We start from the raw sequence: 26,461 nt of genomic DNA, 5'->3' as shown, positions 1-26,461 counted from the left end.
AAATTAGATGATATCAAATGTTCATTTTAATATTAAATACATTTGAGTTAATCTAATAATACAATGTGATTACAACTTGTTTAAATATCTAAAATTGTAAAGCACATATAAATCAATTTATTAACACATGTACGACATACCTATGGCAATGATATCAGAAGGCATTTAGCAGTAATCAACTCTAAATAAAAGCGTACTTACTGATTTTCGTTTTCTGATTCATATATAAGCCATATAATGCAGTAAGTCCATTAAAGCACACAAAAAGTTATGAAAAATCTTTTTATTTGCGTTCAATCGTTTCATCGTACAACATAATAATAATATAATAACACACAATATTTAAAAAAATTATTTTTACGCTACTGAGTAATAATATTCAGTGCTGAAAACTGTTTTTTCTTTCCCGAAGAACTACGTTTTTGGAGTTACACCGCTTAGTGACTTTTGACGGCTGATATAGCCATATGGGATAATTATTATTATATTATTCCACCTCGGCGGTGGCTCGGTCTGAACCACGGTTAAAGATACCTATCCATCTTAAACCGTGGTCCGAACTTTTGGTTTCGGCCGATTTATGCCATCAGATGGCGTCCCGTCCGGCCGCGCAACCTGTCGGCGGCGCGCGTACACGCTTGCGGTTCGCGTTCCCGTTTCAAGCCGATCAAAACAAACGCGAGCAACACGTTCTCTCGCCGCCGCCGCCCGTCGCTACAGTTTGCCGCCGTTCACGTACGCGACACAACGCTCTACGCACGCGTCATATTTGATGACACAAACGTCTCTGTCGCCGTCGTAGTAGTTTGTTTTTTTTTCTAACTATTGTTGTAATTTATAATATTTGTTCTACAACTGTTGTAAGATAGTAGTAACCTATCGTCGCCAGTGTTACGCGTCCGGGCGTCGCGTCGTATAATCGTCGTCAGGAGATATTTCTGTTTTTTTTTTTGTTGTTTTTCAGTCTCATATAACCGCATCGAAATGGGTTTGGGCACGTCCACGATCAAATACATTTTGTTTTTTTTCAACTTTGCGTTCGCAGTGAGTACTCACAAAAGTTTTTTAACGTTTATATTATTATTGCCTATACTCTTGCTATAGGTGCCTATCAATAAGTTTATTGACACTTCTAGTCGTGGCTATATAAAACCAGTGGTGTATTGGTATACGCCGTATACCCATCAGAAGATTTTCGATTTTCGGCGTATACCCAATGTAAAATCTTATTTTACGGGTATACGCTTCCAAAATAACCAGAAAACCAAATAAAATTTAAAATTTATTTAATAGTTCATATAGGAAAAGAACGTTGGTCGTATTAATGAATTTATGTATTAATTAATTATTTATCAATTGAAGTAGGTATTGAATATAAGTTATATAACAATATGCGTTGTGTTTAATGTATTTTAAGACTTTAAGTTCAATTTAGTAAACCCAATATTGAATACAAAAAATCTTTGTGGAAAATTCTATAGATTGTACCTATAATAATAATGTTATTATTATTTTAATTTTTTTGACATTCGAGTTGATTTTGTTTTATTTTCTATTGTTACATTATACAAAAATTAATAAAATAATGTTAAAAACTATGTACTAATTGAACTGCAATAACGTTATATAATATATACGATGATATAATTTGATCGTTTAGGTTACATACATATTTTAATGGTGCGTATACCCATAAATATATTTACCAATACACCACTGTATAAAACATAAGTATAGTTAGTCGTAATATTACAGTCTTGATGATAATATAGTATCTTGAGACTTGAAGTATACAAGTTAAGTTAGGTATATATATGGCGTGTATAGGTAATAATTAATGTCAATGATCGATACGACTAGCACTATACTATACATTATGTATACGTCACATAAACGCCATATTATATAATACTTGTCATTCTGAATCCACAGCATATAATTATAATTTAGTAAAATGCACATTTTATATTATATTTATCCATTTATACCTACTTATTTTATGTTATTGTGTTATGATATTTTGTCCACGGTCCACCATATATGGCGGCCTATAGCCTATACCAACAACTACGGCTCTACTATTATTTATAGTAGGTACGATAACGATAGTATTCACTTAGCGTCTTGGCTCGATAAATATTGAACGAAAATATAATCGTTTAAAATAATATTATATTTAACGTGGGCATAGGTTCCTTAATATTATAACAACATATATAACACATATTATATTATAACAACTTGTGTAAAAATGGACGATTGTGGTAAATGTATAACATCGATCAGATACTAATTAAACCCGAATTTTGATTTAACATTGTTAGTAAAACGTGTACTTGCTCATAATTATCATAGATATAGTTATTCCAACAGTCTCTTCCAATCGCCTTTTCCGTTACAGTTCTCGCATAACCCCGTAAACGCAGATGCGTGCGGTGATTGATATTTTTCATTCGGACGTTTATAATATAATTATACAGTCTATATTATTATTATTATTTTAATGTATTAAAATAAAAAAAACAACAACAATCTTTTCTCTGGACTACACCCGACAGCGTTATTTTACGTCTGTATACAAATTACGTGTTTACAAAAACGTACAGTGCTTTCAGTGCAGCAGTCCAGCTGGAGATTGTATTTTCGAGATTTTTTCCAGCGTTTAAATCGTACACTGCAGTTTGTATACATAATAATATACGGACGATATTACGAAATATGTGTTTTAACAATTATTTATGTCCGAACGTAATCAAACGGGAAAGAACTTCACTAGCGAATGACTCAAACGCAAACGCAGACCCTATTAAATTCAACTTTTTGTTCTTTATATTATTATGTTCGCGCGTGCACGAGCGGTGGCGTTGGTGATAATAATAATATATACACGTAGGATGTAGGCCATAGTGCCTATAGTCCGTATAGTACTCTACTACAACTGTATAATGAATTCACAAAAAAAAAACCAAAACTGCATACGATTAAATCGGTCGACTGTTTTTTTTCACGTTCGTTCGCCACCTACAACGGCACAACGTTATAACTTATAATATAGGTAGGCCCACCCGATAGACGTAGGTATGTATCTACTCTGACGACGACTGAATTCTTGACAAATTTTTTACACTTGAATGACGAGGTCGAACCCTCAGGAACTTAATACACGTTCGACTATTTAAGTTAGAAGTTGACACGGTCGTGCAACCACCTACTTACATTATTACTTATATTATGGTTCCACTATTAAAACAATAGACATATTGTTACACGTGCTCGTTGTCAGCGTACACTGTTTTTCGATCTTTCACGAGAAAATATATCGTTCTTAGGACAAAACTGATGCATATTGTATGCACACATCGTATATAGTACCAATACACAATTTGAAACTAACATATTATCATGCTTATAAAGTGGTTTATATTTCTATAATATGTGAGTACCTGAATATGTACTTGTATGTTTTGGCTTTATTTACATTTCTTCTATCGGTAACCATTATATTATTATGTTTGATTACGGTAATGCTTCGCTCAAAAAAAAAATCACAAAAAAAATCACAGCGTGTGGCCGATAAACTGTGCTTTTCACAAAAATGTTTACAGTGAACAAACATTTTCATTTTTTTGTATATAAGTTATATTTTTCAAGTTATAAAGAATGCAATTTAGTACCTACCTACGATAAAAGAATACAAGTTTTGCGTTCGGTAATTATTTTTACGAGAACCACAAATTACCGGCCATACTGTGACTCCTCGGAATGTCACGAGATAAATTTTGATTTTTTTAAGTGAAGCATATTGTCCATCAAACATGGCGTGGTTACTAGTTACCGCGGGAAGATACGAAACATGAGCGACAACATATACGATATACAAACACTAAAATGCATTTACTGCAAAGTGCAGGTGGGAAAAATATGCTGCACAACTGCAGTAACACACTTATATACACATAACGCGTATACCTGTAACCAATCAAGTGGTCCAAAAGCGTAGTGACCTTAGTTGGCCTTATAAACCTTTATTCCGATGTATAGGTATTATATGTACATTTATTCGTGATCGACGTCCGTTTAAGTGCACACTCTTGTTTACCTTGATTAATTATATTCCCGTCTTTCGTCATAGTGATGACATGAACTTGTGAAAAAAATGTTGTACTAAATTTCAGCATAACGGCTATTACTAATAAGTAATAATTAGAAATTCGTAATTTATTCTGATTATAATAACAACATAAATACTATAATTATTCTTGGAATTGTGGACTTTTATCGAGTACTTAAATTAAATTAACCATACATTACACGATAATAATAATTAGACAAAAGTATTGTTTACATAGGTAGGTAGGTAGGTAGTATACCTTCTAATATGCTTCGTAAAAAACGTATTAAAATGGAATGTATTTAACGCCACAATACCGCAGTTGCAGGTTTTCTTTAGGACACAATACACACACTGCTGTGCTATAAAAGTGTTTGCGTTTTATTTATTCGAAGGTAAATAATAATTATAACGAGTAAAACACTAAAACGACATCGCGTATACAATACTAGCAGATCCTCTTTCCCCCGAGATTTTTTTTTTATCGATATTAAATTATTAATTTTTTATTTTCAATTTTCATAAGACCGAGGAAAACACGCATTGTACGCAAATGTATTTTGGCAAGCCATGATTTAAAATGTCTATAATAGAATATTATATTATCCATATAACCATGGTGTCCGTGGTGGCGAGTCTAGAATAGTCACATGAAAAAAAATATATAGTATATTTGACGTACAACTCGTTTTATAACTAATATATTTTTTCGCTTCCCTCCTTGAACTCTCACGAGATAAACTTTCGAATACGTCAGTGGTTGAGACCCGTGCCCGGTGAACTTTCAGGACTAAAAAGGTTTATGACGTCTTGCATTTGTGATTTGCATAGATCCTGTTTGGATCACTCAGCCGTCATTACATTTTTAACGCATAGCCCGACTGCAACGGGCAATAACCAAAAATATTAACTATTTCTGTATATTTTTATACCGGTAGGAAGTTGACCAACGGTTCTTACATCTCGATTCTTTCTAAGAGCATTTAACCGGCATCACCGTATTTAATAATAATTTAACAGTCGTAAAAGAGGGGTCCGAGAGTCATATATTTTTATGTAGGTAGTAAAGAGACTAGGAAAGTCCTACACACACACACACACACACACACACACACACACACACACTTATAGTAATATAATATAATGTATGTATTGTATTGCATTATAACGTTTGTTTCGAATGACGACGACCAACGGGTCGGCCTCGCGAAGACGACAATACATGATTCGGTAGAGAAAAAGTCGTGCCCCGCACAATTGGCGTTTCCGGCGGCGAGCCATCACTTATAAGTGTTTTCAAAGTCTTGAGTTTTACGTCTGTTATATATAATATACATAATAATATTGTATATTATTGTATAATATTATATTATACGCAGTGCAGCAGGTACTCCTCACGACAGTCTCGTTTAGTATAAGTATACTTGCAGCTTAACAGCAACTATATTGTTTCTGAAATTTTAAGATCAGACGCCGTGGTTAGTGTATAGCGAGACAGATAAAAAATGTTGGTGCCCCTGGGCTATTCATTTTTTTATGGCACCCCTATATTTTCCAATGTCAATCTTAATTTCACTCAGAATTAATATTTTTGTATTATTTTATATATCTATGAACTATAAAGGGTATCATTTTATACTGTGAATATTTTTTTGATTCAACTGAAAAATCGAACGCCCTTATTTGAACTTCTTATACTGCGTCTTTAGCATCTAGCGTTAATTCTGGGCCTGACAGCGTATATAGAAGGTTGCAGCCTGCAGACGTATATCATATACATATCCCTGCAAACCTAAACTTTTATCCTACAGTAAAACTTTCGTTAACGGTAATCTTAATCTAACGATTGATTATTCATATTATTCATCTGTCGATTGTGCGTGAAAATACATTAATATTTCTAAATAACGTTCAAAATATATAAAATTGAAAACATTTTAATTATTTACGGCAGTATAAATGCATGATGAAGAGTTTTTTTTCGGTCGACCAAAATCTGAGCACTGATATCAAGTTAAAATAGATAATGACGAGGAGGAAAAAAATAAAAAAAACTGTAAAAGCCGCAGTATAGGAACTGAAGAACCTGAATGCAATATATCAAATTATTCAGAGTTGTGGTTGTCAATCAAATTAAACAATTAGCAGTTTTCAATCTTAAAAAAGGCGACATAGATGCGGTTTTAATTTGTTAAAAACCGCAGAAATTAATTTAAAAAACATTTGTTTTAGGAATAAAACCAGTTTAAAACAAACCATTATAATATTACTTAATTTTTTTTTATTTTATAATTATAATGTGCATTAAGTATCTACATATTTTTTTAAATTGTAATATTATGTACCCAACAACTTTTTACATTTTAAATTCGTTGACCGTTATATTATGGAAGTTTTATTGTACGAGTATTTTAATAATAATTATAATAATTGTAATTAGCAGACGACAAAACCTACCTGACGAAAACATAAATCACGTGACACGTCGCTATGTAGAAATGTGACTCGTGTAGATATGCTTGCGGCCGTTTATTAATATTTTAGTAGTTAAAATACTAACCTACGCCGTCCTCGAAGTTACATTAAACATAATGTATTCAATAATTTAGCTGAATCAAATTCTTATTTATCACAAAAATCGATGTTGGTCTTATCAGTGAAAATTCACGTAGATTATACCTACGACTGAAAATCGTTATACGTTACGTGTCCAACTGAAATATGACCTATAGGTATTGTTTCTCATAAGTCATAAGTGAAGAAATACTCGTCGTGGCGTCGTGTAGTTTAACATTACTATATGTTGTATACAACTAGCGTAGTTTTAAATTCAGCAGAAGCATTTGCATGTATCATATATAATTATTATTATGACAGTTGAAATGTGATTACAGTTTAAAATTGTTAAGTCATCGTACCATACGCACCCCGTATTCTATGTTTCCGTGCATGTATATATTATAGAATACTAACTGTATAATCCGTGCCGTGACTTCACTCGGGAAAAAATAAATATATATATGAAATACCTACGGCGCTGTATAGTGTATATAGTATAGTGTATATATCTCAATTTTAGTGTACCTCAGTCCCCGTCAAATCGGCGTCTCAAATGGCCAAGATAGGCACTTAGATAATATAGCACTTGGTATAGTTTTGAACGTGATTCAAACTACTCTTTAAGTTTATAATATACATTTCTTCAATTTCTAAGAACAATCTCTAAAATGTTCGTTGAAAACCGGTTGATTATAGATTTTTGAGTATATAAGTAACATGCATTAATTTTTATATATTTAGATTATAATATAAAAGTCACTTTTTTCTGTAACCAATGGCGCAACCCTATATTATAAATTAAACAAAAAAAATTATTCGATTTTCGTGAGCCAAAATGAAATTCATGCGTGAGTCACCCTATCTATGGGTTGAAAGCGAGGTAGAAAGCCTCCATGCAGTCTCAAGGAATATTGGTGCTAGTTGGTTCAGCATAGTTTCTAAGTCTGTAAGCCCCACACAACCGTACATTATTTTTTATATATAAATAGATAGTAACACATTTCGTTTTGTAATGTTAGTTTCGGCGTTTCAGTATTGGTTGACGTGTTTCTGTAACGATATAGGTATTATACGCGTATAGCTATAATAATATTTAGGTAGTATATCAGTACACACCTAGGTATTCGCATTTAGGACACCATTATCATTATGTCGGAGTTTGCTATAATTAGGTACGTATACATATAAAATATATATATTATGTATATTATTATCTATGTACGTATACCGTGTAATGTCCGTATAATATTATATTGTTTAAGCGGCCCGCTGATTTGTGTTAGGCTGGTTGGTATATGGCGATAAATGTGCAGCATATTATATTATATGTAGTAGCCTGGTGAATGCGGCCACTTGTCGGTATATAAAGTTATCTGACGAAAAACTATTCGGTTAATAGATTAGTCTATATTATTATAATATGTTTGACTCCATTTACTATGTATTATTATGACAATTGAACATCCGAGTACAATATATTTCCGGTCGATCGTCATTACTCATTATAATATAATGACTGCATACGGTCACGAATCATTTCTAGAACTCGATATAGTAACATCTTCGATTTAATATATTATTATATTTTGTGTGTTATATAAAAATACATGCAATGTACCGACGCTACTATGCTGATACGCGAATATAGAATGACGTGTATAGGTTGGGCAGTCACTATACTCTATCTATATAATATACATCTATAATACTTCTATACCTTCGTAGTTCATGCGGTAAAGCCTCCAAATGAGAATAAACTTCCGACCTAGTCAGATAGCGGTACATAACAATATGAGATAAGAACGAATATACGCATCATACGGATTCACAGGCTTTATATTGTATCATGTGCGTTATATACACAGGTATTTCGAGTACGCTTACAGCGTGTGTTTCACTCAAAGTTCCTCTCGCGAGATTTCATATCTTGCATAGTGCTGTGGTTTTTGATGTGGTCTTTAATATAATATAGTCTCTCTCTCTATATAGGACGTTTTAATGTGTACCATGTTCTGACCAAAGAGTGGTAATTATTCGTGACATAATATATAAATCATATCGTACTCTCAGTGTGTGATGGTATTTTTACAACGTATTCGCGTTTTGCGTTTATTTGATCTGACGCGGAGACAGAGATTTAAATTTTTTTCGTCTGTAAAAACACGTGTTAAAGCGCGACGGCTATGCGCTGCAGTTTCACTCTAATACACGTAGGCTACAAATTATAATAACGGTGGTTTTTTTTCGTAATTATATAATATAGTTATCCCGTGATTATAGAACATTTCGTTTTTTGTACGAGCATTGCTCATCCCGAGTCTTGCACAGACACACTGATTTCTTAACTACGATTGACCTATTTTAAGTGTAGTTCTGAGTTTATTCATAATTTACTAAAAGGACATAATATTTTTAAATTCTTAGATTTTTTCTGGCGTTCAAGACGACTGTATCGGTATGATTTTGAATTAAAAAAACCATCTGCTTAACGATTCATACTAAAACGGAGAGCTTCTCATTTGAAAAAAACGAAAGATTGTACACCACCAAAAGTGTCATTAAATGCATGTTTGAAAATGTGATGGTCTTTCACTTTTCTAGTAAACAATTAAAAAACTCAGAATATTTGAATATATGCATAATTTAAATTTTAAGCATAAAAATGGTTAAACTATTGTCAAATGTTGTACCAATGTATACAATGAGTTACTTACTCCACATACATTTTGAAGTGGTAACTTACTAGACACGTACAATCCTTTTTGGTCAATTTTCGTTCATTTCTGAATACTTTTCTGTTTATTTCAGTATATAAAATGTTGCGTTTTCTTTATAAAGTTTTTATGGAATAATTGTCTGTACCCATACTTTTGAACTGCTCGTCTATGATAAGCTTTAAATGCTGATAAACAATATATCATAAACTATATATCTAATATATTTTAACTTGCTGGTCGTAATGTATAATTTAATAATAATAATAGAAAAATATACATGCGCGTATTTTTATAAAATCTCGGACGAAGTCGAAAGTGTTTCTTTCGCACGATTCGAGAAGTTATCGCGAGTGTGTCTTATCTTTCCGTGGTCGACAAAACTTTCCAAAAACTAGTTTTCGTGGCTGTCCGTGGGCCGAGTTGCACACTTGCACGTCGTCGTGGATATCTATACACATTATAAACGCTCGAGAGCGGTTGACTTTCTACAGAGTACAAACGTCCGCCCTCCGGCAACAATATAAATATATAATAATAAATTAATATTATTACTATAAATCGTTGTAATATATAATTTCTGATTTTTCGCGGATACTTTCCACGTCGACGACTCGTCTCGTCTCTTCACCGTCATAATAATAATATCGAACGGATATCCTATTATTTACAGCCGTGGTAATTCGCATGTAAATATTATAATATTTCGACGCGCCGCATCCAATACGTACCTTAAATTTATAAATATATTTATCACACATTCACACTGCGTCCATCTGCAACAGATTTACTTGTAAAATAATAATAATAACTAGCAATAATGTTTTGATATCATTTATCGGTTCTACCGATTGATTTTAACGATCCATAACGTCTAAACTATATTTTGTATTCTGTTGTGTATGTTAAATTATACGCTTCTCGGCGTTCATATTATCATCATGTTATTATTTTTTATACGGTTTACTATAACGTATAATGATAGTAAAAATAATAATATTGTAAATATGTGTCGGCGGTAGTCGTACAAAGTAATAATAATATAATATATCACAATACGCACCGACCCGTGTTATTCCTTTAAGGTACAACACAGAAAATGTGCAAGTGATGTGAAAGCATATTATTTAATACTTATTAATTTATTATATTACAATATTATATTATTATTATCATCAGACCTATATATTTTTTTTTTTTATTAATTAACCCGAGGTAACTTAGGCCATTGGGTGGTTTTTCAACTGTGTGGGAGGGTACTGTAGATTTAAACACGTTTACACAGTTTAGCATATTTTTTTAGTGGGCACCCGTAGGTATCTGCCATGCCCTGGTGGGGGATGGCGGCACTTCTCTCCGGACACCGTGGCTTTCCCGAAGAAAAATGCCGCCTGCGGCCGAGGTTTTGAACCGGCGTCGGTGCGTGTCACAACCGACGCCTTAGTCCGCTCGGCCACTCTGTTCCCCAGGATGATCTATATTATTTAGTGTTTAAAACACATACACTCGACGTATATACATGACATACCTATCAGTATTTAAGTTGTTCTGGATTCCGCTTTTTCATAGTGAAGTATTTTTCATATAATTCGTTAAATGGCACTCGGTAAACGATAACAACTACACTATAATTATATATAATTTCCGACGAATCGTGAAGTATTCTTTTTTCACTTTTATTCGCTGATTTCAAATACACTGTTGTTTATATACAATAAATAATATAGGATTATATAGGTATAGGAATAAATCATAGGGTACGTAGGAGGTAGCAAGATATTTCGTGTAAAAAAACGATGTTTTTAAAAAGTGCCTATTCCTAATGGCTATAAGGCTAATAATATGTATCTATTATATATATCATTATTGTAGAACTGTGTAAGTAAGTATATGTAACCTTAAAAATAATCAAAGTTGCTGATTCGTCAAATTCCTAAAATTCTCAAGTGAAATACATTTTATGAACAATTTATATTATTTACTTTTCCCAACCGTTTTATTACATTGTTGTTAGGGGAAGTACCTATAAAATATTATGTTTTTGTCTAATTTTGAACCCTGCAGTAAAAGCCGTTTTTACGCCAATAAAATAAAAAACGTACCCAAACATGTACATTGCGAATATTTATTTTGTTGTTTCAATAAAAACAAAAAATGTATTCGAACATTATATAAATGTTTGACGAAAAACAGCGTGCGTTAGAGTAGTACTTTTAAAATCGGAATATATAACCCCGCAAAACGTACTTATAGCTAGGTATAGTGTATATCTATACCTAGGTTAGTGTATACCTACCAAAAAACGAGAAATACTAGCATACAAGTGTTGTAAAGTAAGATATACATAATATTACGGACAGAGGTCTTCAACCTCTTTCTAGTTATCAAGCCACCAATTATTTAAAAAAAAATCTCTTTTATAAAATTATATAATAATAAGAAAAAATCAATTATCAATTATATTAATATAATGTATAATGTATGTATTTGCTAAGCTTAAAATCAATTCGCGGGTCTCGAGTAAAGACGTAGAGGATCATGGGACGTGGGTCGAGGACCCCTGCACATATTACGTCTTATCAGTTGTGCTTTCGCCCCTCCAATCGACTGCTGCACACAATAGTATCGTTAATTGGATTTTCTTTGAAAAGTCGTGAGTATAGCAGTTAAACTAAAAAAAAAACGATTAGAAATCGACTGGAGCAATATAATATCTACACAATGACGGGAACGGAGACGATGTTTGGTATACGTTCGGTTGGTCAAAATGCGGAGAAAGGTATTGTAATAGTATATAATATCAGTATACGAGCATATAGGAGTCAGCAGAGACGGCAGGATCGAATAAGTTTACGAAAGTGAAAGCTTTTCTCCCTGAGATCTTATGTATAGAGTCTGCGACCGGGGAGATTTTACGGAAGACTACAGTAATATAATTATAATAATATAATTCGTCGATCAATCATCATGGCCACTGGCTGGTTCGCCACATAATTTGCGGTCAAGCCAATTGTACATATATAATATAATATATTTATTAAATCGTGCACGCCTCTCTAATTTCGTTTTAGTACAACGCGTACAAATCGACATAATATTAAAATGACGGACATTGCGCACCTCCTATGTCGTTAATCAGTAGGTACTTAATTAATTTGTTTCGGTTGGTTAACAATATTATATTAATTGATTGTAGTAACGATTCACTTTATGTATCCAGGCCATTCTGGTATCTATAGGCTTTATTAATATGATATATTAATAATAACAATATTAATTGTTAAAAATTTAAATAAGAAAGCAACTATATAATATTAAACATGGGAAAAAACTGATTATTCGCAAACAATATAATAATAATCAGCGTGGCGTAAACCTCGACAGGGTAATTATTGTGCGTAGTACCAAACGATAATTCGTAGATTCTTTATATTTTATACTCATAATATGTAAGTACGTATGTATAAAATTATACATTAGTAATTAATTATGTATTTTCCGATTACAATGGGCAATTGTACCGCTTCCGTTTTCTCATAGCCCCCCCCCCCCCCTGAAAATCCAGTCCACGAATATAGTGTTACATTGTTTAAAGTTTGAATTCACGGTCATGGCTGTAGCGGCACTGCCCTTGCAGGTGTCATGCGCGTAGTCGAGGCAATGGCGTCACGTGTGACGAACCTGATAAAAAAGAGAAAAAATCGTCTTGGCACAAAACCTAATCGTACGTTGGAAAGTAGATATAAATTCTCGGTAAACAGCATTTGAAACAATAGTCAATAATCAGCTATTACATGAATTTCGCGACTTCGCGTAAGTACGTCAACGACAACGTCATAATATTATCGACGATTAGTAAATATGAAGTAAAAGTAATACGAAACAATATCTGCAAAGTACATGGTTCAAAAACCCCGACTAGGTTGTGGGTTTAAATTGGTTTTAATAATTTGAAAATGAATTCTGTTTCCTGACATTTTTTTACTAGGACAGTTCCCTAACCTTTAAAAATATATAGCAAATGCAGTTTAAAATTAAAATAACTTGTACCTATTTTACCATAAAAGTTAATATTGTAATTATTTTTTTTGTTAAATATGTTTTTTATTTGTTACTAAAAAGTAATAAAAATGCAGTTTAGAGTTTGTTAATTTTTTGTTTATTGGGTTGTTTACTGGGTCCAACCCTGGCAAAGTATATTATATTATGAATTTCGTTGACCAATATTTTTGTCCTCTTATCGTATATATTACATAACGGTTCATGCGATTTACCACTCATGTATAGTATATGAGTTTAGATAAGCGCCACCAGCTTCACATGGCACATATACATTACGGCTCGTCCGATTTAAATTACTATCAATATACCTATATATATATCACTAATATTAAGAATAATAAGAGAATATTAAGAGTTACATTGAAAATATAAATACGATGAAGTCCCTGTACTGCAGTGGCCCTATATCGACGAGTCCCGATACTATTGTATAGTTCGTACAACGTTAGTAAAACTTTTAATTTTTGAGATAAGATATTGGTATTTTTAGATTCTGAGCGAAGCGATGAATGTATTGATTCTACAATGATGTGTGTTTTTTTTTTATTTTTTTTTTTTGTGTCTGTCATCACCTTGTCATCACCAATTTTCTTCAATAGTAACTTTTCTGATAGGAAAGTGAATCTAGTTGGTACTTTGGGGGGTCAAAAGTAAAAATTTCCCAGTAGTTTTCACAAGCGACGTGAAAAACGAAAGAAAAATTAAGGAAAAACGGGAATTTTTACGCAAAATCTGTTTTTGAGAAAATCGATTTTGGTTTTTGGTGTAACTCTAAAACAAATGACCGTAGGGACATGAAATTTTGACTGAATGTTTATATTAGCATTTTCTATACACCATAAAATTTACAAAATATTTTGACTCTTTTTGAGCTGTTTACGGCCATTGTCAGTTTTCAATTTTTTTAGTTTTTTTTTCTATAAATATCAATAAAATTTTATCTGTTGAGTAAAAAAGCTTAAAAATTTAATAGAAGGCTCCTAGGTTATTGTTTCAAAGGCAGATGAAAAAAATTAAAAATCCTTAGTCACAATTTTTTTTTATAAGCATTTAAAGTTCAAATTTTGACAACATTTATCAAATTTATAATTTATTTATTATTTTGTGGTTAAAAATGTACAAAATGTTTAACTTTTATGGCTAAAGATTGAAAATTTAAAACAAGGCTCCACGTAAATAGGTTATATATAAATTACTTTATTCACAATAATATCATCAAATATACTTGGTAAAATCATAGGCTGACTGACCGTTTTCGCTCAGAATCGTTTTTCTTATACAATGATATTATATCATTGAATTCAAATTTAACACCATCCATTACAGTGACCCACTTGTAACCTACTGTACAGCAGAGCGACATCCACTTATCCACCTTTTTATTATTATAACTAACATGTATTATACTATTTTCTGTATTATACTGTCGTGATTGCATTTTAAGGAGACACTACCTAAATTGTTTAAAAAATATTTCGACGCAATTAATTAAATTTTTTCAAACAGTGCCAAATATACCTATAATCTTGAAGCACACATGTGTAGTTACTAATGTTCTAATGGACAAATGTGTTTTCGATGTGTGCATGGTACATTCAATGTTATAGAATATGTCACGAGCAAAGTAGGATTTTGAAGATCAATTTGATTGTGTGCACAGATTTCCTACTTTGCGTGTAACATGAGTAACTGAGAATGAATCGGATGCACACGCCGCATATATCTGATGACAGATAATTACATATATTATATTGTATTTTATCCGTCATCATATAATATATTATTCTATGATAAGATCGAAATGAATGATTGATGAAGTTTTATTGGCAAACAAGTCGCGAGTGTGCACAATTATCGCGCTTTCAATGTGTCAGATTTGTGATAATGAACGAGTATGACCTAAAGAATAGTGTTTATTGTACGCGTTGTGTATTATTTAATGTGTAAAATATTTGCCAGTCGAAGAAATATAAATTGTAACATCGATGCACTATAATATCACGATACAGAGTGCATTGGTTGAGGTAACAGACAATTGTACATCGACAGTTAAATATTATGTATTATATGAAAAACTATAAAGTAAGTAATATATTTGTTATTAGATTTGCACGACTGCCAATTGGGTGGTTTCGACCCATTGAAATTTATATTAGGTATTTAAGTATTTTCCTAAACATAATGCATTTTATTTAAATGTTTAATATTGTCTATATGAAAAACAAAAATTATTGTATATACAACAGTCGTGCAACGATCATCAAACATAATATTTATGTGGCAATGTTTAATAAAAATAATAATATACGATCACATTGTGACCGATCGGTGGTAGATTTCGTCGGTTTATACACTTTGAACCACTTTATAATCATATGATATAATAAACGTATTTACAATATATTATAATATATGTTAGCGGTAATGTTGATATTAATTTAGTCATTTTAGTGAATTTCTAGTCAATAATGGTATGATTATTTTGCTCAGTACATAATGAATAATGATATTTCCTAGCCTTTCTAAACTTCTAAAGAATGTCAAACTGTCTCAAGCAATGATGAAATATTCGTACATTACCGTACATTACACTACATTAGTTATTATCATGAATATTTATGAATGTATACACATTATAGCAAATACAAATTATTATTATTATCTATTACTTATTAATTACTGGTTATTAAAATATAAAACCAGTATTATAGTATTATAGTGATATATTTTGACATTTAAAAAACATAACACTAACCATAACGAATTTTAAAATATAAATGCTATTGAATGTTATGATGCGTTATTCTTCTTGAACCCATTATGCTTAAGACTAAACCACACGTCATGTCATAGTAGTCGCTGCTAAAAACGTACTGTCAAAGGTACTTAAATCCAGAGTTAACTTTATATTATAATCTGAGACCTACGTATAAAATAAAATAATAATAATTTAGATAGTATAACTACTGCGGCTTGGTGATGTTTTTTTTATCGTAATATACGTTTTGTAATACATGATCGGGAAATGCTGACAATATTATTCTTAATCAGTATATTATAATATACTTTTAGAATACTGCCTAATTGATGTATTTCAATTATGTAAATTATTACGGATCATTATTCCCTCTAATGCTATTGCCTAGTAATTGTTGACATTATCTGAATTTACATAATTGCCGCTAACATATAATTTAATATAATATTGTAAGTGTACGTTTATGATGGAACTTTTTTTTATAATTATTTCAATAACAGTCGGTATATTAAATTATAGTTTGAAAACGTCGTCGCGGTGTTGTGTAGTCGATTTCACTCTCTTATTACTATTATCTGATAAACATGATTAACACATATACATTATACACTCACTATACTATCCAATATTATAATATGTGAGTTATGCATATATAATATATATGTAAGTAAGGATATAGTATAAATAGGTACATTTCGTTAAAAGTATTTGGAAAATTAAACATTATTGCGCAGATAGTATAGTATTTGCGTGACATTGCGCAAACTAGTATATTATTATGTAAATATTTAGTTTGTTTGTGTGGAATTTGGGTTGCCAATAATATTTACGTAATATTTGGATTGAACTGCTCTGCCAAAAACATTTGCAGAATTAAATCCTAATCAATTTATGCCATAAACCAATTTTTTGGTCGTCGGCATTTCGTATCTTGTACATAATAAGTACCTATTTAGTATACCTAATCAAACATGTACTTAATGGATATCGATTTCTTGAAGCTCTATTGCTCTTAAACTCAGTAACTGAGTAAGACGGTTTTAAGGTCATGTACTAAGTGCAAGTGAATAAAAAATTATCATTTCGTGAAATATAAACCATCATAATACACTTCCGTGTAATTTTTTTTTTTATTTCGTTTCTCAAAATGGATAATTTATTGTCCACCATATGCACCTAAAAATATCTGGTTACACATAACTACATAATATTAATACTTCTACAATACATATTATTACATATGACATATGCCAATCTCGATTCAATTTGTATTCATATATTACATTTATCCAGATGTTCCTAAAAACGACTATTGTGATCAAACTTAATTGATGTTATTATCTGCTACGTGATTAGTTCGATTTCTTCATGTATGTGCGGATAATAAGAAACACACACACACACACACACACACATGTATAGTGTTGTTTCGTGTTTCCACATACAATTGTATTTTAATAATTATACTTTTTTCGTATATTGCTAGTATTTATCGAATATAGTATTATTTACTGTTGTTGTAATGTTGTGAACACGGTAATGATACCCACTCAAGACGATGGCGATTGTATTGTAAATATATTGTTTATATATTTTTATAACATATAACCACACGTAATAATAATTTTTGTTAATCCTCGAATTAATGAAGACGTCAATATTTGAGCCATATCCAAACACATATATTATATTCACGGATTAAACGATTACTTAAATTATTATACCAATTATCAATAATTATTATGAATACGTGTACCTATATAATATAAAGAAATAATACGTCTTAGAAAGAGCAACTATACGATATTTTATCACGAGGAAATGTGTATGTAATTTTTAAATTTTATTCGGATACATAATAGCTGATTAGATAGCATTTGAAATTGCGTAAGTATAATTGGTATACTGACATTACTTACAACTGCATTGCTGGTATGCAGTATTTTATTATTATAATACATAATTTATAAGTACATCGCAGAGGTTCTTGTTGAAAATTAGCCTCTAAAAGTCTTCTCAAACATTAGTCGACAGCAGTTTTATTTTCATTATAATATAATATTATATAATATAGGTTATCAACTGTGAGTTTTTATCATTCGTGTACTACTTTAAAGCCGAGTTCATGCGACGTAGGTACCTATCATAGTATCGTGTCTCGTATGCTCAATATTATGTAAGTATAGGTAACTACAATACATAATAATATGTTGATAACACGTTACCAGCTTACACGTTGCACATATTCAACTCTTCGCGGTGCGGTATAATAATATAAAGAAAACCCAATTCTCGGGGGTTTCTGATTTTCTGAAATCAATTTCAAATGATGAAAATACAAATACGTGCAAGCATAGAACCTATAAAATAGTTAATAAACTTGGTTTATAAAGGTCTATGCGTGCATGGCAGGGCGCGAAACACCGAAACTGCTAATATAATAATAATAGATTTATTGACACCAAATTAAAATTGTAATTTGTAGTAACATATTATATGAAACAAGAAGATTATACATTAAGTATTAGTTTGGTTAGAACTTCTGTCAACGTATTTATCTGTTTAAAAGCGATCTGTTGTAGTTAAAACACGTGTTATACACTTATATACGCACACTAACAAGGTGTAAATAATAATTATAGGTGCACCTATATTTGCGTTAATGTAGGTGGAGTAGTGCGTGAGTCATACGTTCATATTAAATAAAACGTTTTCTCATTGACTGATTATTATTGTCAAGTTTTAAATACTTCCACATATTATACAGCATTACAAAGCGTGAGAAACGTGAAGTGATTGCCGTTTAAAGGTACATTTGACTTTTAAGGTTGCGTTCAGGTATATTAGGTACCTTATGCGTTTGCAGTTTAAAATAATGCGTTTACATAATAATAGAGTTTTGGACGCCGTTTGAATGCATATAGTTTTATGTTGTGTAAGACCTGCACTAGCATACGCATATTAAAAACCACGTATAGTTCTCGCTCGTTGAAAAAATTAGAAAAAGTTTTATTCTAAATTTTTACCCACAACGACGTTTTTGTCGATATCGTTTTATATATTGCTTAGTCTACGTATTTAATTTACTCGACAGTTCTCTACATGTGGTAGTGGTGGTCATGAGGCTGTGGCGCCTCTGTCCGGGCAATATCTCACGACATTTTAAAGGCATTTTGAAATGTTTTTCAAACCTAACATTTTACGTTTTTCTGTATGAATTGTTTCTACAATTCCAGTACCTGTACTTTGTTCTTAAGAAAAAAAAATTAAATGCCACACATTTCATGAGCTGATATGGTGCAGCATGGTTAACGATAAAATATCATTTTGTGCATCCACTATTACCACTGCGTAACGCCGGATGCCCTGCGATCATCGCGGACTGAAGCCCCGCCGCAACATAAACTACTGAAATGACACGAATATATTATAGTATGTGCAGCCTTCGGATCAGCTAGCTCGAGTTCCATACCTTGTCGACGATATCCATCGTTATATGATTTAGGTCATCAATGCAGCTGCAGGTTTATACAGGATGTCCATTGTCCCGCGAGGATTTACCCATTGCTATATCTCCTGAGATAATAAATGTATTATAAATCTGTTTTTTTCATTAGACCCACAGAGCTAAGGATTACCCATATTTTATTTCTTAATTTAATTAATTCTTTTGGTAAGAAAGTCAAAAAATTATATTCATTTTTATTTTTAAAACAATTGAAGATTGCCATTTTATAGAGTTTATTTTTGTGAAGATTTCGACTTTTCAACATTTTATTTTCACTAATCTCATGATTTTTAGTATTTTTTTAGTTTATAGGTAAAACGGCAAAAAACCGGCTAATGGGTATATATTCACAGGACACCCTGTATACCTTACTGTGTGCACACGTCGGTATACGCCCCCAGACGATAGCGATGCGCTCGGCGTGACGTTTCGGTTTCAGATGTTTCAAATTCGATTTCAATAATATTATAATAGTGTATACATACTATATACATAACGTCTGTTAGCTGGTCGTGAATTCGTTGGTCGTCGACGGTATAAAAATATGATATAGGTTCATACTACATTTATATGATCATAATATCGTGTGTGGCGTGGGACGAAAAGACAATAATAATATACTATTTCGTATAGTTCTTACAGCGAATGGCGATGCGACGTGACTGATTGTATTATACTTAGATAGGTACAGTTTCGGTGAAATATTTTTTAGTTCTCATTTTCTTATTTACTGGTGGTGATACCGTTATTATTGTAGTCTTCGTTTTCCAATCGATTGGCGTTATGACGACTCAATTTAATACTATCATCATATCGTGTAACCTACGCAATATAATATCATAATATAACGTGGCGAGGGGAAACGTTTAATGATTATAGGTAATATTGATCGATTATCATGTGGACAGAACGCTAACGATGACGACGACGATGGCGGTCATCAGTAATATTTTTGTTTAAACGCGTGCGGCTTTGCTAAGGAAAGCTGACTGTATACCTAAGTTGATTCAAGCGAAATTTCGACCAACCTGTATCTGCCGATTTACTCAAATGAAGTGTTTTTACTATACACTTGGGGTTGGGATTTGTGAGCAATTACAACAGTTTATAGAAGACTAGTAGGCATAAGTAACTATATTTTGTATTCGTTGTTACTATATTATTATTATGATGATAATCGTCGTCACCACGAAATCGAATACGAATTACGAATATCAATAACCGCTGTGAACTGTGAAGATATTATATTACATAACTACAAGGAACAGAACTATATATAATATGTAAATGCATATATTATATTTATATTTATTAGAATAAGCTACCTATTTCAAATCTGATAAAAAATTTAGAAATGCGCACGATTTAATTTAAATTATATTCTAAATCACACCAATTTTATTAACAGGCTAAGCGCCACGAGAGCCAGTTTTGGAGCTTGACTAGATTTTGATGACAGCTAGTAATGATATAAATTGTTTTCTATTGCCATAGCCCATGGTATATAAAATTGAAATAAATTTTTGAGATGTTGTGGTTCAATATCTTAGAAATAATAATAATTTTATGTTTTTGCTGTTCACATCAAAAAATTGTGCACAAACTGAAAATAGCAAATTTAAAGATCAAACACCGATAAATGAGAACAGATTGTGGATATCATAATAAAAGTATAATATTAGTGAGACCCAAATATGGTACTCATGGCAATGTGAAAAAATTCACCAAGAACCAAATTTGGATCTCACAGCACATTAGAAAAAACTGAAAATCCACATAATGCTCAACCCGTTTTAACATAATATTATAATACAATGTCATTAGTCATAACTATTATTATACTCGTACATTATTATTTAACATATATTGGTTTGAATTTTTATTTAACGCATATTTCTTGTAATTTTATAGTGCATACTTTCGTTTTTAGCTTTTATATATAGCTTTTTAATTATATAAAAACATCAAATTGCAATTTGGAATAAATAAATAATTTGAAAATTTCGAGTATCAACTTCTCAGTTTATAATATATTATAATTAAGTAAATTTTATCTGCAGTTCACTAGTTCACAATATTAACAAAAATACAATTACTACGGTCGATTGTTACTATTTATTAGTTTATTACTTCTGAGATAATAAATTGATTATCAATGTTCGAATGTACTTTGACTAATATCGATTGCATACATTTCGCAACTTAAAACATTTTTTTTTTATAAATATAAATTTTGAGTGCATACATTGTAACAAATTATAATATTTAGAAGATTTTTGTGCATATTCTCTAATGGTGATAACGATGAAGAATTGTTCACAGATTTAGGTATAACATCGTTGCAGTACCTAGTGTTTTAATAAATCTATATTATGGAACGTAGAACATGTGACACATACATATTAAGTTATCGAGTTCGTGGGCTTTTTTTTTTTTATAGCGATTACTATTATCTCTATGATTGTTTTTATAATATTGTGATAATGTGCGGATATACCTATATATAAATCTATTACTCACATTAATCAAATAATGTATTTTTCAAAAGTGTATTCATTAATTATTATACACAATAGCGTAATATACATAAATGTTTTAAATTTTAATATGGATAGGTTTGTAAAAAATAATGACAATCGTTTTGGGGACCACTAATTTACGTTAAAATATATCATAATGTGAAATAGGTATATCCGCCGAGCGGGTGTGGTATTATGGTTATATATAATATAATACACGCGTGTATATCTTACCGAAGACTTAACACCATAGATTAATTATAGGTCCATAGATTAAATATAATTCTTATATTATGAATTATGACAATACACACTTAACAATAACGTAATATTTGGTTTACCGTGTATATTATAATTTATTGTAATATTATATTTTTGTGCATTTTTTTTATAGGTATAATATATTACGCTATTGAGTATTGACTTGTGTATGGCGGTATTAGGGATGGGCGTGGAGGCATAGATTAAAAATATAATATAAAGTCATCTGAAAATGTGCGCCTTTCATAATATATAGTCAAAGTTTAAAATCCTAAAATTGTTCTTCTCCGATACTGTAAAAATGTACGAAATCGCAATAGTATTTAAAAAATTAACCATCTAATAAGTGACGCCCATTATCTATAAAGTATCAATATTCACGATTATTGTGCGTTAATACCACGGATTAAATAATATTTTTATCTTTGACAATACACACTTAACGATAATATTTTGTTAACTGGGTATAATATATTGTTTTACACTATATTTTACAAGTACTATATTGACTCATGTACATATAGATATAAGTCATATACTACTGTATTAGGTATGGGCGTGGATGCATAGATTTTAAATATAGGTATAGTCATTTGATTATTATTGCAATACCTATATGTATCCTTTACTCGATATTTTATCATTGTTTGTTCAGCAAAACTTTTTCTCATCATAAATCCCGGGTATTGGTTTGCGGAACGGATCTATGTATTAAGAATATTTAGAAGCACATTTCAGCCATTTTTCGAATGTTGAAACAGTAGTAACAGTATTCTATACTAATGACTATATTCGATATTATGTACATTTTATATAGTTATAATTCTCTTTGCACACGTCACGTTTTAAGTATAATACTATAATGCATATTACGAAACGACGATAAAAATAATGTGCCGTATAAATTATAATAATAATATATTTGGAGCAATCGAGTACAATATGTTGAAACGATGCTGTAAGTAGGTATTATGCGTAATGTGTGTGTGTGGGCACACTATTATACGTTTACCACTGGATTTTCTACCTACACAATATTACCTATGGTTTTTATTTTTACGACATTTGCGCCACAATTGGATCGTCCTCCAAAAACTAAAAAAATACAACATTTTAGGTCAGTATTTTCCTACGTATGCGCATTGTATAAAATATTATAATATATATAAATACGGTTTGTAGGTACATTATAGATAACTGATAGGTACATGATATTATAGGATATATATTATATATGTGTACCTAAATCACATACGAACAATCTTCACGATCTTGTAAACCTGACCATTGTAGATTGTATATAGTTATTTAATAACGAAAAAAACTAAATTACATTTCTTAAATCGGCATGTAAGTTCCTATATGGCTATATAATATGGTTCTATAACATAATATACCTATAATAAAATTGTCCTATTTTTTCTCCTTATCGTATATAATATATATACATTTTCCGTCATGGTCATAACTTATAACTAATGACGCGTATGGTTTTTCCGATTTTCTCTTATCGTTACTGATAGATAGCATCATGTACAAACTGAGATAGAAATATGTCTTATTAACATATTATTTATTATATAATATATAAGTTAAAAATATGCAAACATTACGGCATTACGCTGTGTATTATTATCACTCCATTTTTATGCTTTATTTGTTTATACCTAAATGAATATAATATAAAATATTTAACATATAAATTGCGTGATGTACCGATTGGCTGACAAGTCAGTTCGCGACACACTATTTTGCCGACATCCGAGTATCCGACACACACGCACATTATTTGTATTATTTATATTTGCTTCAAAATTAATTAAACTTCATACTTATAATTAAAAATATAATATTTTAAATAATTTGTATAAACCACAAACATTGTTCAAGTCAAATATCAACTATGTATAGAAACACCTAACCTTTCTAAATTAAAATTATACAAATCGTACCGTTTTTTAGCCTGTTATAAATTATAATTTGAAACATTCTTATAAAAAAATGTATTATTATAATATATGTCATTAAAATTTATAAATACTATGCCTTTTTTTTCGCAAATAATTACCTTTCTTCTAATATTTTATATTTAGTTTTCATCTTTTGTAGCCGATCGCAGTTTCCTTGCGCTATGAGGCCAAGCTCGAAGTTTATTTATCAGTTTTTTCTAGCTCTTTGATTAAAATAAAAATGTTTGGCGTTGGTCGTCTACCAACAGCCCTATTAAGAGCTGCATGTCATCACTCAAGGTGTTTTATGGTTATTGATCCGTCTGTATTCAAGCGATTTCACATATTTCGATTAAATAAGGAAATAAATATTAGGATCCAAGTATGTTTTGGTAAAATAATTTAATAATTTCAGTCCACCTACAATAATAATAATAAACAAATTCAGTTTTACTCATGGTATATTAGTTCAACAGTATAATAATATGAATAATAATAATTCATTGTAATAGATCCGAGTATTACTTTTTTTTTTTTATTGATAATTTAGCCCGGTAACTATGGCCATTAGCTGTTTGTTTGTTGGTAGAGGAGGATACCGTTGGTTGGTAAACACGTGTGTGTAGTTTTGGCAGATTTTCAAGTGGGCACCCGTAGGTATATCTGCCATGCGCCCGGGTGGGGGATGGCGACACTTGTTCTCCGGACACCGTGACTTGCCTGAAGAAAAATGCCACCCGTGAACCGAGGTTTGAACCCGAGTATTACTATAATTGCAATAAATGATAATATAATTATACAAAATTTACTACTTTAACATACTACGAATTCCACAAAAAAAAATATATATATATTATTATGTTATTATTTAGTAAGCAATTTGTATACATTTGAAAGACCATTCTCCAAATTGTCACGCATTTAGTTTTCACATCACAAACAAAAACCCAGGGCGGTGCTGAAGAAACGTTAAACGATATTATCATTTATGTATTGCTCGCCAAGTGATAGGTATATTATACAACGGATGTCGGTATTAATTTACATCCGTTGACTATTATTGTCCTTGTCGAGTTGAATGTAATATTCTCGCAAATATTTATTTGCAATATTTACTTCAAATATCCAAAGATAATTTTATTTGATGACAAAAAAGCTTCAATGCTACAAGCGGGCAATTAGCATAATAATGGATATTTTTTTGGCATAATAGGTATATGAGTTTTTTTACATTTATATAATATAATATATTTGTTTAATATATATTAATATATAGTCATTATTTCCAATTTGTCCTTAACATATATAGGTGGGTATATAATACATGTTTAAACAAATTGTGTTTGTTTTGAAAAATTTTCTGTTTATTCGTCATAAAATGAATTGATAATTGCAGTGATGATGACGGCAACTGAGGTGGACGCGCATTAATGCATTACGAAATCTTATAATGTCGTGTTAGCATCGCATACCAGTCATCGTGTCTTATATGTGTCTAAAAAATTGACCGCAGTTTAAAGCTACTGAAAAAAAAAATTGTTTATGTACTTGCAAATCGACCGGCGTTATGCACGTATATCATAAATTGAAAATAAATTGGCCATACGCCCGTGACGTCCTCGAAAATATTGTAATTTGTTTAAACATTTGTAGGTATATATACAATATATTATAGGTATGCATTGTATAATAACATAAAGCTGTCGCTTCAGCTCCGAAATCACTTATAAGTACCGATAATATATTATTTACCAACGACTTGTATGAATTCGTTTTCGCTGTTTACGCGTGCGACATGTACAATATACATGTCATATATAACATTGAGGCTATATAATATGAATAAAAGGTATGTTCGTGTATCAGATATTATAAAATCGAAACAAAATTATACAGTAATATTCGAAATGTCGACTATAAACATACCACAGGGTAAAAATTCAAGGTTGTTACAAAAATATCGATGTACATATTTTATCGACTATGATAATATTTTATAAGGATTGGTATGTAATTTTCT

General features: G+C 31.0%; 1 protein-coding gene across 1 annotated transcript in view; it reads left to right on the top strand.

The window, feature by feature from the left end:
* The first annotated feature begins 673 nt into the window (after positions 1 to 673).
* LOC132951061 (CD63 antigen-like) overlaps positions 674 to 26,461 on the top strand; it is a 46,726-nt gene continuing 20,938 nt past the window's right edge. The window contains exon 1 of the mRNA XM_061022755.1: positions 674 to 1,044. Within this exon, the coding sequence (XP_060878738.1) occupies positions 985 to 1,044 (60 nt within the window). The 5' untranslated portion in view covers positions 674 to 984. The remainder of the gene's footprint in view (positions 1,045 to 26,461) is intronic.

This window comes from Metopolophium dirhodum, chromosome 8 (assembly GCF_019925205.1).
Source record: "Metopolophium dirhodum isolate CAU chromosome 8, ASM1992520v1, whole genome shotgun sequence".
In the NCBI taxonomy this organism is placed as follows: Eukaryota; Metazoa; Arthropoda; class Insecta; order Hemiptera; family Aphididae; genus Metopolophium; species Metopolophium dirhodum.
The sequence above is the reverse complement of the archived record's forward strand: the minus strand, read 5'-3'. Positions and strand labels throughout refer to the sequence as shown.